Source organism: Natator depressus, chromosome 2 (assembly GCF_965152275.1).
Source record: "Natator depressus isolate rNatDep1 chromosome 2, rNatDep2.hap1, whole genome shotgun sequence".
Lineage (NCBI taxonomy): Eukaryota > Metazoa > Chordata > Testudines > Cheloniidae > Natator > Natator depressus.
In genome coordinates, this window is record NC_134235.1 from 221,842,146 (window position 1) to 221,856,311 (window position 14,166).

Here is a 14,166-nt window from a genome sequence, read left to right on the forward strand (position 1 = left end):
TCAAAGTTTTTAGAGTTCCCACCATCTCTAAAGAAGCAAACAAGCCAACACCCACCCCTTGGCCAAGAATATAGTTAGTTTTTCTGGTAGCATAAAAACAAACTTTTCCTGCCAAAGCAGATAATGTATTTTTTTCCTATCCCAACACAGTCATTTGTTTCTGCTTAAAGTATTTAACCTCTTCAAGGCAAGCTTTTTAAATACTTTTGACATGGTCATAACAAGTACTCTTTATGTAATGCTGTTGTGCACAATGTGTTAGGTCTGTGTTTATCACACATTGGGAACCAGAACTGTAGTCTTCTGCATTATTATAAAGGAGCACTTTTTAAATCCATGTAACTTAGACCAACAAATTCCATACAGGAGCTCTAAGTTTGTGGTAAAAACTTGGAAACGTGATCCAGTTACATCCAATCCACTAGGATAGATGCAGAATTCAAAGCCAGAAGGGACCTTCAGATCTAGTATGACCTCCTATGTGTGTCAGGCTGTCAGCACCACCTCTCCACTACCCTCACATTAAACACAGCAGCTGAAATTAGACAAAAGTATTGCAGCCCACAGGAGACTAAATTATTATGTATCACATGCTGAGAACAGGGAAATGCTACACCCACAAAATGAGGAACGTGACTCGTCCTTACCCCTCCCCCCAGTCACAGCCAATTTGACCTGAAGGAAAATTTCTTCCTGACCCCACATATGACAATCAGTTAGATCCTGAGCATAAGAGCAAGAACTGATCAGCCATGTACAAGAGAAAGAGACTGCTTGATGCCATGTCAGAGCCCTGGCCCACCTCCATCTGTGGCCATTTTTGATGCTTTCAGAGGAAAGAGATTAAAAAAACAAACTCAAAAAACCCTAGAGTACAGGGGGGTGGGGAGGGGAAATCTTTTCCTGATCCCTTCTGGCCAACCAGCTGAAAATCTGATGTATGAGCTTGTAGCATCATAAGATATAAACCAGACGTGAGCCTCAGGACTGCTGCTGACCCATCCCATCACCTGCAACCCTATCATACACTTGCACTCATAAAATTGTCCTCTCTTAAGAACTGTGTCAGAACTTAAGTCCCCTGATGGTTTGAAACTCTTCTAATTTCCACCCTGAATTTGTTTGTGGCCACTTTAAACCTATTTGGTGTTGTCCCATTACTTAAATAGCTCTTCACCCTCTCTGATATTTACCTCCTGATAAATGTATAGAGCACAATCAAATCCACCCTAAAATCATCTTTCTTGAACATACGTGACCAAAATTGTACACAGTATTCCAGATGAGGTCTCAGCAGAGCCTTGTACAGTGGCATTAATACTTCTCTGTTTGTACTGGAAATATCTCACCTGATGTACCCTAGGATTGAATCAGTCAAATCACATTGCTGGCTCATAGTCATCCTGTAATCAACCTACACACTCAGATCTCTCTCCACCTCTGTCACTTCCAACTGATGAACCCCCAGCTTATGACAGACATTATTAGACCCAAATTCATGACCTTGCATGTAGTACTATTGAATTCTATCCCAGTTCTGTCACTCCACTATTTATGGTCATCTAGATCTTCCTAATTTACTGTATTCATCTATGGCAAGAAAGTCCCATTCATGTAGTCATAAATAGTTTTGTGCCAAAAAACAAACTTATCTCCGTTTTCCCTTAAACTAACAGATATTGAGTCCTAGAGTAAAAAAAGTCTTGTCTCAGGAATTGTAGTGGGACATTAACAGGGCAAAGAGCAAGATATTGCTGTTAAGTAACTCTGGCCTTGGCTACACTTGTGAGTTACAGCGCAATAAAGCCGCCCAGAGCGCTGTACGTCACTTGCCGTCCACACTGGCAAGGCACGTACAGCGCTGTGTCTGTGTGGCTACAGCGCGGCCGTACTCCCCCTGCCCGAGAGGAAGAAAGTTTGTTGCGCCGCCGCGGGTGTGCTGCAGCGCCAGTGTGGCCGCCCAGTGCGCTCTGATTGGCCTCCAGAAGTATTCCTGAGTATCCCACAATGCCTGTTCTAGCCACTCTGGTCATCAGTTCAAACTCTACTGCCCTGGCCTCAGGTGACTAACCATCAGACCCGCCCTTTAAATTCTCTGGGAATTTTGAAAATGCCCTTCCTGTTTGCTCAGCCAGGCGTGGAGTGCTCTCAGTGAATCCTTCCAGGTGACCATGCCTCCACACGCCAGGCAAGCCCCAGCATGGAGCAATGGTGAGGTGCTGGACCTCATCAGTGTTTGGGGGGGAGGAAGCTGTCCGGCCCCAGCTGCGCTCTAGCCGTAGGAATTACAATACCTTCGGGCAGATATCAATGGGCATGAGGGAAAGGGGCCATGACCGGGATGCTCTGCAGTGCAGGGTTAAAGTGAAGGAGCTGCGGAGCTGCAAAGCCTGCGAGGCAAACGGCCTCTCGGGTGCTCCCCCCACAACCTGCCGATTCTACAAAGAGCTGGACGCGATACTTGGGGGCAACCCAACCTCCACTCCGAGCACCACCATGGACACTTCAGAGCAGGAGGATGAGGAGGAAAGCAGGAGTGAGGGTGCTGGGGTGGGAGGAAACACCCCAGAATCCCTAAATGCATGCAGCCAGGAGCTTTTCTCTAGCCAGGAGGAAGGTAGCCAGTCGCAGCGGCCGGTACTTGGTGGAGGACAAACAGAAGAGCAGTTTCCCGGTAAGTGGCTTTTTTTCGGGAAGGAATTTTTTCGGTGCAGGCTCTCTGGGCGAGGAGGGTTAGGGCTGCATGCATGCCTAGATGTGGAATAGCGCATTGATGTGGTCTATCACATCGCAGTAATCAGCCTCAGTAATCTCTTCTAAAGTCTCATCCGGAACGTGGGCAATGCGCTTGCACAGGTTTATTGGGAGAGCCACTGTGGTCCTTGTCCCAGTTAGGCTAATGTGTCCGTGCCACTGTGCCACGAGGGGTGGGGGGACCATTGCTGCACACAGGCAAGCTGCATATGGGCCAGGGCAGAAGCCGCATTGCAATAGAAGACCCTCCCTTGCTTCCCAGGTCACCCTCAGCAGCGAGATATCTTCCAGGATGAACTCCTGTGGAAAATGTGGGGACAGTGTTCAGTATAGGTGCCCCTGCAGCTGTTGGTTCTCCCCAGAGGACAGTACAGCCGTGAAACAATCAGTCCCCCTTGACCCTGTGCTTACTCACCATTTTGGGGCTCCCGGGGGTTATGTGCGCTCGCTTTGGGATGGGAACATGATGCTATTTTGTAGACTGTGTGCCCCCTCCTTAAGTTTGGGGGAATCATTACTCTGTCTGGTATAAACAATGCTGCCTCTGTTAAGTGTTGCATTTTGCCTTTACAGATGCAACCTTGAGATCTCAGCCATCCGTGTTATCACCGGCCGAGAGACTACAAAGACTCAGGAAGAGGCCATGAAAAAGCAAAGAAGACATGCTGCAAGAAATGATGCAGCAATCTCTTAAAGAGAATCAAAAAGCGCAGGAGTGGAGAGAGAGCGAACGCAGGATCCGCCAGGAAAACGCAGTGCCCCGGCAGCAAAGCACGGATCAGCTGATAAGCTTCATGGAGCGCCATGCAGACTCTATCCAAGCGCTCGTAGCCATGAAGGCGGAGCACTACCACGCCTGCCCCCCACAGCCATTGTCCCAAAACTCTTTCCCTTGTGCCCCCATGTCACCTCCAACCCACTTTCCCCAACATCCGGGTTCTTATCGCCACCAGCTGCCTCCAACACCTGTAGCTTCACCACCCAGCCCTGAAAACTACGACCCTTACCCATTGCACTCAACCCCCTTCGTGATTTATAGCCATCCTGAAGTGCAGCACTCTTTGCACAGCACTCCAGACAGGAAGGCTGAGTATGAGAACAGGACATACGCAAATCTATGATTGAACCGTTCCCCACCCCATCCCCTTGCCCGTTCTGTTTCCCAAGCAGTTGTGTTTTTTTTCAATAAATGGATTTTTTGGCTTTGAAAACATTCTTTATTATTGCATAAAGTAAAAGATATCTTAGCCCAGGAAAGAAACAGGCACGGCAAGTCAGAACCACTGCACTTCACTCCCGTGCAGGGCATCAGACATTACTGGTGGTTTTCAGCCTCAAATTGCTCCCTCAAGGCATCCCTAATCCTTGCAGCCCCGCGCTGGGCCCCTCTAATAGCCCTGCTCTCTGGCTGTGCAAATTCAGCCTCCAGGTGTTGAACCTCGGAGGTCCATGCCTGAGTGAAGATTTCACCATTCCCTTCAGAAACATTATGGAGGGTACAGCACACGGGTATAACTGCAGGGATGCTGTGTTCGGCCAAGTCCAGCTTCCCATACAGAGATCACCATCGTCCCTTTAAATGGCCAAAAGCACACTCCACAGTCATTCGGCACCTGCTCAGCCTGTAGTTGAACCGTGCCTTGCTGCTGTCAAGGCTCCCTCTGTAGGGTTTCATGAGCCACGGCATTAACGGGTAAGCAGGGTCTCCAAGGATCACAATGGGCATTTCGACTTCTTGTACTGTGATCTTCTGCTCTGGGAAAAAAGTCCCGGCCTGCAGCTTCCTGAACAAGGCAGTGTTCCGAAAGATGCGTGAAATATAGAGAAATACCCAGTCCGATTAACGTACTCGGAGGCTAGGTGCGGTGGTGCCAGAATAGGAATATGCGTCCCATCTATCGCCCCTCCACAGTTAGGGAAACCCATTTGTGCAAAGCCATCCACAATGCCCTGCGCGTTACCGAGAGACACGGTTCTTCTGAGCAAGCTGCGATTAATGGCCCTGCAAACTTGCATCAACACGAGTCCAACGGTCGACTTTCCCACTCCAAACTGGTTCGCGACCGATCGGTAGCTGTCTGGAGTTGCCAGCTTCCAGATGGCAATAGCCACCCGCTTCTCCACCATCATGGCACCTCTCAATCTCTTGTCCTTGCGCCGCAGGGTGGGCACGAGCTCCTCACACAGTCCCATGAAAGTGGCTTTTCTCATCCGAAAGTTCTGCAGCCACTGCTCGTCATCCCAGACTTGCATGACGACGTGATTCCCACCACTCAGTGCTAGTTTCCCGAGCCCAAAAGTGCCATTCCACAGTGCTGAGCATGTCCGTGAATGCCACAAGCAATCTCGTGTTGTACTCGTGACGCAACTCGATATCATCATCGGACTCCTCACTGTCACTTTGGATCTTAAGGAATAGCTCGACTGCCAAACATGATGTGCCGGCGAGACTCGTTAGTGTACGCCTCAGCAGTTTGGGCTCCATTTCCCACAGACTGAAACGGAACACAGATCACGCTGCACAGAAACTGTTGAAAGATGGCGCCAAATGTGGACGGAAACACAGGGATTGCTGGGATGCGAAGCGATGCATCCCGGGGAGTTGGGACAGGACCCAGAATGCCCTGCGCCCCACACCCCCTTCCTATAACCCACAACGCCAAAATGGGAAGAGGTGCTCTGTGGGATACCTGTCCATAATGCACCGCTCCCAGTGCCGCTGGAAGTGCCGCAAATGTGGCCATGATAGTGCGCTGGCAACTGCCAATGTGGACAGACTGCAGCGCTTTCCCTACTCAGCTGTACAAAGGCGGGTTTAACTCACAGCGCTGTACATCTGCAAGTGTAGCCAAGGCCTCTGTGTTGTAAGAGTCAATAGAGATCAGGTAATCATTATGAATATGGCTGTTATTTCTGTGTTGTGTGGTTTATGCCTACAGCATTTTGGCCTATATAAAATAAGTTGTGGTTAGTCTATTTTTCTTTATGGAGAAACATTTTTCTGGCAAGCAGCTTGTGCAGACAGCCCGTGGGAAGAGAAACTAAAACTAGGCTCTTATCTCTTCAGATAGTTCCTCTTGCACACATCTGGGGCATGCTAGGAAGTCATTGTGTGAGAGGCTTGCCCTGCTATTTACCATGCTGCATCTATAGTGTTGTTTAAAAGTATTTGGAGTCCACTGTGGTAAACTGGGTATCTCTGCTGAATGTTGAGTGTTCTTATTTAAGAGGCCTTTTAATAAAAGGTATCTATATATGAATTTTAAAAAATGCATACACACCACAGCCTTATTCATTGAAAGTCACTTTACTGATGTTACAATATGTCAGTAACATTGAAAACCACAGGCATTTGTATTAAATACTCTCATAGAAGTGGTTATTATGATGTTAATAAAACTGTGCAAGAATTTAGAACCCCAAATTACAATGAGTTTATTTTATAAAAGCAATGTTTTGTTTAGCTATAGGAAAGCCAGTTTCACTCACTTGAACAGCCCAATGCCTCTAACGTTGTCAAAAATATCACACTCAAAGCTGCAATGATAAAATGTGCAGCATTGCTTGTTGGTGTTTGTCAAAATCTGATGTTTCTGTATTGTAGTGTAAGAATTAGGAGGGTTTCAGGTAGCAAAGACAATGATTTGCAAAGTGATTGTTTATGTCCACTTTAGCCAGTCCCCAATGGTGAAACCAAGTACTTGTCCACTATGAATGTTTTACTTAAGGGGGTAGCTTCAGAAATTAATAGATCTTTTTATAGCAACACACAATAAAAATACTAGCACAAAACAAAGCTGGCAGACTCTACTGATATGTACAATGCCAAAAGCTTTTCTGAACGTGGTCATATTGTAAATAGTATTTTCTCCTGCAGTTTAAACAGTCCATAATTTGCTATTTTGGAAAAATAACATTTTGCATCTATGCAATGATTGTAATAAAAAATGAAAAGTACAATATTCTATATAAAACACTAAGTACTGAAACATTTTTTACCCATAAGAAAAAACCAGGTCATATACTCATAGTTTGAACCTACACTAGATTATTCCCTAGCATAAAATACAAAGGTAGTGAGCAGAAATCCTTCTGCTATTACAATATGATATATTAGCACTTACTGTATTACAGCCTTACAGTATTGTATGTTTATCTGCTAGCACCACTATACTTGAAGGTCAGTCAGGCAAATTTACAGGCGTTTCTAACCTGCTTGTAAAAAAATACTCAGCATGCTAAAGCTTGAATACAGTCTTAAGGCCTTGTGTAAGTTTTTAAAAAGAAAACATTTCAAAGTCATAATAATACAGAGAAACAGAAATAAATTGGTGTCTTGGTTTTGAACTCCTGTAACTAACACCAGCGTTAAAAATGTTACCAGCTGTATTCATACCCCACTCTGACTCCTGAGTCACTCAGCCCTCCCTCCGCAGAGTGTGCTTTTTAGTTGCCTTGTTCTTTGTATTTCCCCTAATCCTCATTTCTCTCTGAATCCCGTGGCAATTCAGGTCTGTCTATACTGCAGAAAAGTTCAGACTGGTTCCACTAAAGTGACTTTAAAACGGATGGAAGCTGTGGTTTAGATCTGGTTTCGAGGGTTAACAAAGCCCGACTGGCTTAGCTGAATTGGTTTTAAAACCTGGTATAAAGTTTGCCCAGTGTAAGACAGGCCCTTAAAACCCCAACACAGTACAACATTACTATTTCCTGCCATGGTTTCTAGCACTTCTTCCTGTTACCTGCTTTAAGCAACACAGTTGTGGACTTTTCCCAAATGGTTGTTGAAAACTGTTCTGGAGGCTCAGACTCTATCCCATGGTCCTGAGAAATACTTTTAAAGTTATGTGCTATCCACACAGGCTGACACCAACAGTCACACGAGTCTGGCCAGCAATCCCATATTGCCCAATAGAGGGGATAATGCATGGAAGCTATGCACACTGTGGGGCATCAGCAGCATGTGAGACAATGCACGCTAGGATGTCCTATGGCACACATGGATGGAGGAGCCAAACCTGTAAGGAGGTGTTGGTTAAAATGTCCTATAGTTTTTACAATTTACATGCAGGAATGTCTGTCCAAAAACTATGCTCAGCCGACCAAGCAACAAACTGGTTACATATTTGGTTAGAAATTGTAGTGTAGAAGGTCCTACACCAGCAAATGTGGCTATTTCTGGCCTTGATGTTGAAAACAGTTGTTGCACTGGTGTAGATAGGCTCAGATGAGTTAAATTAACACCAGTGGAGATGGGAGGGGAAGGAAAAGGCTTGATATCTAATCTGTCATCAAAGTTCTCTCTTTTTTTAATTGTAGCCATGCTCTAAAGGCCCATTATTTTATAATCACCCAAGACAGTAAAATGTACTGTATACATGGGGCCTACATACATCAGCTTAGCAGGTTCAAAGTCTCAGACACCAAGGAGAAAACTGTTAGTGATTTAGAAGTATCTGTACTTAAAGAAACATGTCCAGAAAAATCTCATGAGACTTAAGGTTAAATTCACAACATATTTATACACCGACACACTGTATAATTAAAGAATTGAAACTTTTTAACTAGCTGTGCTTACTTGTTTGCATATAATACTAATGTGCAAATTAGCAATCAGACATTTCTGATACACTGTATGAATTTGTACATCAGAAACTGTAGCATGGGTTCCTTATGATGTTACCTCCTCCTTGTTGATAGCTTGATTCTCAGCACATCCAGCATCAGCAGGTAAGCTGTGGCATGAAGAATTTAATACACAGAAGAGCAAAAGCATGGTGCAAAGTTTCTATTTGAATGCAGTACCTGCTTTTCAATCCTCAACATACTGGTCATATTAATCTTATTTTAAATACACAACGTTCTTAGCCCACAGTATGAAACGGAGATCATTGCTTTTAAATATAGCTCACTTTACTAGTAACCAAAAATCCTTATTATCAGACACCTATTTATGGCATGTTTGAAATAATTTAGGCCCAGATCCCTCAAGGTATTTAGGTACCTAACTTCATTTGATTTCAATGGAAGTAAGGAGCCTAAATCCCTTTGAGGAGATGGGCCTTAGTGACCTCTCAGCACTCTTCGTCAGCAGGTATGTGCATCACAGCTGGCATCCATATTGGAAGACTCAGCAGAAAAGCCCATTAACTTGATGGGCCATGACAACTGTGTATCTTCTCCACTCTGTAGTTGCTCCATCTTGAGCAGGGTGAAGTTTTGCATGGCAGCTGATATCACCACTGCGTGTGCTGCAACTTACGTGATTAGAGCGGCCTGCAATCTCCAGGGTTATCCAGCTAGCTTCTTTCAGAGGCATTAAACTAAACTAGTGGCAAATTATGTAATACAAAAACCAAACAACTGTTCTGGGTTTAACCTGGTCAATCTTCATTGGCATTTGAGGTTCATACACCCTACAAGTTCCTGGTTTTGTACAATTACTTAATTTACTGTTCAGGTCACTAACTTAGTGCAGAATTTTCCTCCAGAATGCATTTGAAAAAAGGCAAAATTTCCATTAAGTGCCAGGTGTTTTCACTCTCTAGGGCAGTGGTTCCCAAACTTGTTCCACCGCTTGTGCAGGGAAAGCCCCTGGTGGGCCAGGTCGGTTTGTTTACCTGCCGCAACCGCAGGTTCGGCTGATCGCAGCTCCCAGTGATCCCTCGGCCCGCGCCGCTTCCAGCAGCTCCCATTGGCCTGGAGCAGCGAACTGCGGCCACTGGGAGCCGCAATCGGCCGAACCTGCGGACGCGGCAGGTAAACAACCCAGCCCAGCCCGCCAGGGGCTTTCCCTGCACAAGCGGCGGAACAAATTTGGGAACCACTGGTCTAGAATACCAAAGCGAAAGCCAATATTTATTTAATTTAAATTTAGTGCTTACATCTAGATTACCAATCACTGCACATCTCCAAATGTCAATCATGTCCATTAAATTACCCTACACACAAATAGCGGTATCATCAAATCCTACGAATGAGTGACACCAGAAAGAGAAAAAGGCTGCAAGCACAGAATACAACATAGATAATACAATTAGGAGACCTATTCATTTTCAAAACAAGATACTATGAATGTTATATAATCTGCCACTACGTTACATTCAGTTTCGGCCACCAAATCTTGTTGTGTCTTAATGGAAAGGGAGGAACGAATGAATATATAGAAAAATATAAACAAGATTATTCAAAATTACACACGAGTTTGTATTCAAACAAAATATCAGAAAAGGCACATGATAAACATTTCAGTTACTAAGGACAAAAAACTAATGCATGGAGAAAAGTTATCTTCCTTGTGGTAGAACAACGAGTTGGTCATTTTTACATAAGAATTTCCTCATTTGGGAGAAATATTTAAGGGCCTGATTCAAAAAGCCCCTTGATGGCAACAGGAGTCCCATTGACTTCAGTGGGCTATGGACAGGGCCGGCTCTAGACACCAGCAAAACAAGCAGGTGCTCGGGGCGGCACATTTCTAGGGGCTGCATTCCGGCGCCAGCCATGCTGCCCCTAGAAATGTGCCCCCGCTGCCCCAGCTCACCTCCACCTGCTCCCCTGAGCGCGCCACCGCCGCTCCGCATCTCCCCGTCCCTCCCAGGCTTGCCACCCGTGAAACAGCTGTTTGGCGCAGCAAGCCTGGGAGGGAGGGAGGAGAAGCTGAGCGGCGGCGCGCTCGGGGGAGGCAGCGGTGGTGGAGCGGAGGTGAGCTGGGGCGGGGAGCGGTTCCTCTACCCCTCCTGTTACTTTCTGCGCTCCCCCTCGCTCACCTCCGCTCCGCCTGCTCCCCTGAACGCGCTGCCTCTCCCTCGCCTGAGAGGGAGGGAGGAGAAGTGGAGTGGCGGCATGTTCAGGGGAGCAGGCGGAGCGGAGGTGAGCTAGGGCGGGGGGTTGCGACGGGGGGGAGCCGCAGGAAGCAATGGGGGAGGGGAAATGCGGCACGCCGGGGGAGGAGATGGGGCTAGGAATTTGGGGAAGGGGTTGGGAAGGGGCAGAGTTGGGGTGAAGCCGGGGGCGGGCGGGCACAAAAAAAAAGTGGGGGCAGCCAAAAAATTTTTTGCTTGGGGCAGCAAAAATCCTAGAGCCAGCCCTGGCTATGGCTCAGACCCTTCTTCCATAAGATGTACATTAACAGTTCTCTGTCCTGTTGTCCTTGGCCTACGTTCAAACTAAACCTATGCAAAACTAGAGAGACAAGGTAGGTGAGTAATATCTTTTACTGGACTTACTTCTGCTGGTGAGCGAGACAAGCTCTTGAGCTACACAGAGCACTTCTTCAGGTCGGTTCCAAAACTAATCCATTACATACTTCTGTACCGACAGATCTATTATCTGCATTAAAGTGCAGAATCTTTGCCCAAAACCATTGTAGATGCCAATGCTTTTCAAACCCACACTCTCTGTTCTCATTCATAACTATAATAAGTCACAACGCTTACCAAAATCTCTTGCCATGAAGGGGATAAGTTCCTCTGCTAGGCCAGTGTTGTGTAGATGTAAACCTGCACACTGTCTTATAAATAAAATATAATACTTCTAAAAATCTTACCTACTTAACAGTTGCTGACATCTTTAAAAATGTCTTAAATTTAAAACTAACCTAAATTTGACTAAGTATCAGAGGGGTAGCCATGTATCCACAAAAACAGCAAGGAGTCCGGTGGCACCTTAAAGACTAACAGATTTATTTGGGCATAAGGTTTTGTGGGTAAAAAACAACCTGAAGTGGGTTTTTTACCCACAAAAGCTTATTCCCAAATAAATCTGTTAGTCTTTAAGGTGCCACTGGACTCCTCTAAATTTGACTTGCTTTAATCAGAGAGAGAAATTTGATAAACTGAACTCTGTTACATTAAAAGGCTATAAATGGTAAATTTAGTAAATAAATTCCACTTACTAAAGGAATATGTAAAAGAGGTAGAAGAGTCAGAAGCACACATTATGTTCCCATCAGCATCTAATTGATTATCTCACTGTGGGCCATGTATTCTAATATTTCTTATTAGAAGATATCTTTTGTTCTGCAATGGAATTACCAGAGGGCTGGACATTTGTCACTTCTGGAGAGGTACTGACAGGAGAGGTGTTTCAGCTGATTTATAATTGCCATTTTTATTATTTAAAGAACATTTACAATTGAAAATGCCCAGGGATGTTACAGCATCCTTTGGAATCCTTCAGATGTTGTAACTATATCTACTCTACATCCTTTAGCACACTGCATACAGTTGACCAGAAGTCAGGCTAATGCCATCTTGCTGCATGTCTCCTTCGTAATGAGTTTCTTTTTGCCTCCTCAATTTCATTGGTCTGGATCCACTTGTATTCAGCTCAAGGCCCGTGCTAACTGCAAAGGAGACCTCTGCTGCTGCATGTGTAGGGTATGTCTACACTGCAGGTGGCAGTGAGCCGCCCAGCCAGGATAGACAGACTGGGGCTTGAGCTAGCACTCTAAAAATAGCTGTGTGGCTCTGGCAGAGACTCCGGCTAGCCAACCAAGCTCAAGAGCACCCAACCTCTAGGCTTCAGCTCAAATGGCTAGCCTGAGTCTCCGCTGGAGCTACAAAGTCCACATAGCTATTGTTAGCACACTAGCTCAAGCCTTGCTAGCGTGAGTCTGTCTACCCGTGCTGCGAGACTTACTCCCAGCAACAGTGTGGAGGTACCCACAGTATGGTAATACATGGTACAAGTGATACCAGTAAAAAAAAAAAAAAAAGGGATTGGCCAGTTGCCTAGCTTTCAGTTTTTGTATAGTACTATGATAGCATCATGCCCATCACAAGCTGTATACTCTGCCGTGTTGCTCCAGCATTGGGTCTGAAGTGCTTTACACACACACACACCCATCCCAAATCTGCCATAGAGACCCCACTTCCACCGCCTTAACTGACGACCTTGGAATACTCCTCAGTTTCCAGTAAATGTATGTTCACTGTTAGTTAAAGACTCCAGCTCTGATTTCAGTGGGATTGCTCCTGATTTACACCAGTGTGAGAGGAGACAAACACACATCACCACTATCAGACAACTTATTTTTGCTGGTTCCTTAGGGGGTGATTTAAGCCAAAGCATCATTGAACTTTGATTTTTCTGTTGATTATAACAAATATATTCCCAGATTGTGGAGATTTTGGTCAAACACCAGTTTGCTGAGAAACACATTTACAGTACTAGAACTGTTGTATTTCCAAAGCTGTCTGCTCATAATATTCAGAACACTTGAAGTGTGATGATGTTAGTCATGACTGTTTCTTTAGGCATTTGGCAAAATACATGTGTGTTACAGCTGTTTTCACATTTTAAAATGTTTACATATATACAATTTGTATATGGAGATTACAAACACAAAAGGTAAAAAAGATATAGTTCTTGTTTGTTTGAAGTTTATGCCTCTCAAAACTTAAGATCCTGTAGCAAAATTCTACATTTCTTACTCTTGCATGCTAATTTATACTACAGTATGTGGTTTACCCCTTACTTGTGGAAAATAAAGAACAGAGGGTTCATGCACATAGCATAATGTTTACATTGGTCACGTGCTTCAGAATACAAAATTCTGAACTCAATTTTGTTGTTATTTGGGACTGCATAAACCAAAGAAAAACTTCTTTTATTTGGGACTTGTACATGAATTTTAGTTGTATTTCTACACATATTGGTCATCATGCAAAATAATCTTATCATATTCAATCTATTTATCCCATGTTAATTTTTGTGATTTTTGGTTATTCTTTACAGATTTAATAGAATTCTAATCAACAGCAAAACGTCGTTTTTTTCCCCTTGGGTTTGAGAGCAGGTTCTCTCTGTGATCACTGGCATCTCTGTTGTTCTTTCAAATTGTCTGAAGAGCAGATGAATGTGCAATGACTCAGTGATGCTGAGTTTCTATAAAATTTGAAGTAAACAGTTCTGATGTCACCTAGGTAAACTGTAGAACTAAATGGAAGTCTCCCATAGCTGGAGGGGGGGGAAGGAACACACATATACAAAGTTATAATACAGTTATTAACTAAATTATATGAGAGTTTTGTTGGGGAAGAAAGTCTGCTTTGTTTAGGTCTCTAGTCCCTAGTGGATATCTATTCATATCACAATGTCATCAAACGATCGGGAACATTTCAACAGGACTGAAAGCTGCATAATAAAAGCCTAGGACTGGGAGAATAGAGTTGAAGAAACAATGTCAACTTAAACTATCAAGCTTGTGTCCGAATGCTTTTACCCACTATTGTTACAACTAAAACTGATGTTATCATAACTAAGGTTAGAGAGAGCACAAAATTTCCCCCTACAATTTGCCTGCTCAGAACTTCTTTAATTTATGCCGGGGACAAGATAGGTACTCAGGCAGCCCCATGATTGGGGGAAATAAGTGTGGCTTAACTTCCTTTGTACCCCTCTGCCTGC

The 14,166-nt window shown here is 44.6% G+C and overlaps 1 protein-coding gene across 8 annotated transcripts in view; it reads right to left on the reverse strand.

Moving 5' to 3' along the window:
* Positions 1 to 11,499: 11,499 nt before the first annotated feature.
* Positions 11,500 to 14,166, reverse strand: part of ADAM22 (ADAM metallopeptidase domain 22) — a 192,118-nt gene continuing 189,451 nt past the window's right edge. For 6 of the 8 annotated variants that reach the window (XM_074945967.1, XM_074945968.1, XM_074945971.1 and 3 more), the window contains one exon: positions 13,557 to 13,716. In XM_074945967.1, the coding sequence (XP_074802068.1) occupies positions 13,696 to 13,716 (21 nt within the window). In that variant the 3' untranslated portion in view covers positions 13,557 to 13,695. Of the gene's footprint in view, positions 13,717 to 14,166 lie in introns of all 8 variants that reach the window. The other 2 variants (XM_074945972.1, XM_074945969.1) reach the window with 1 other exon arrangement.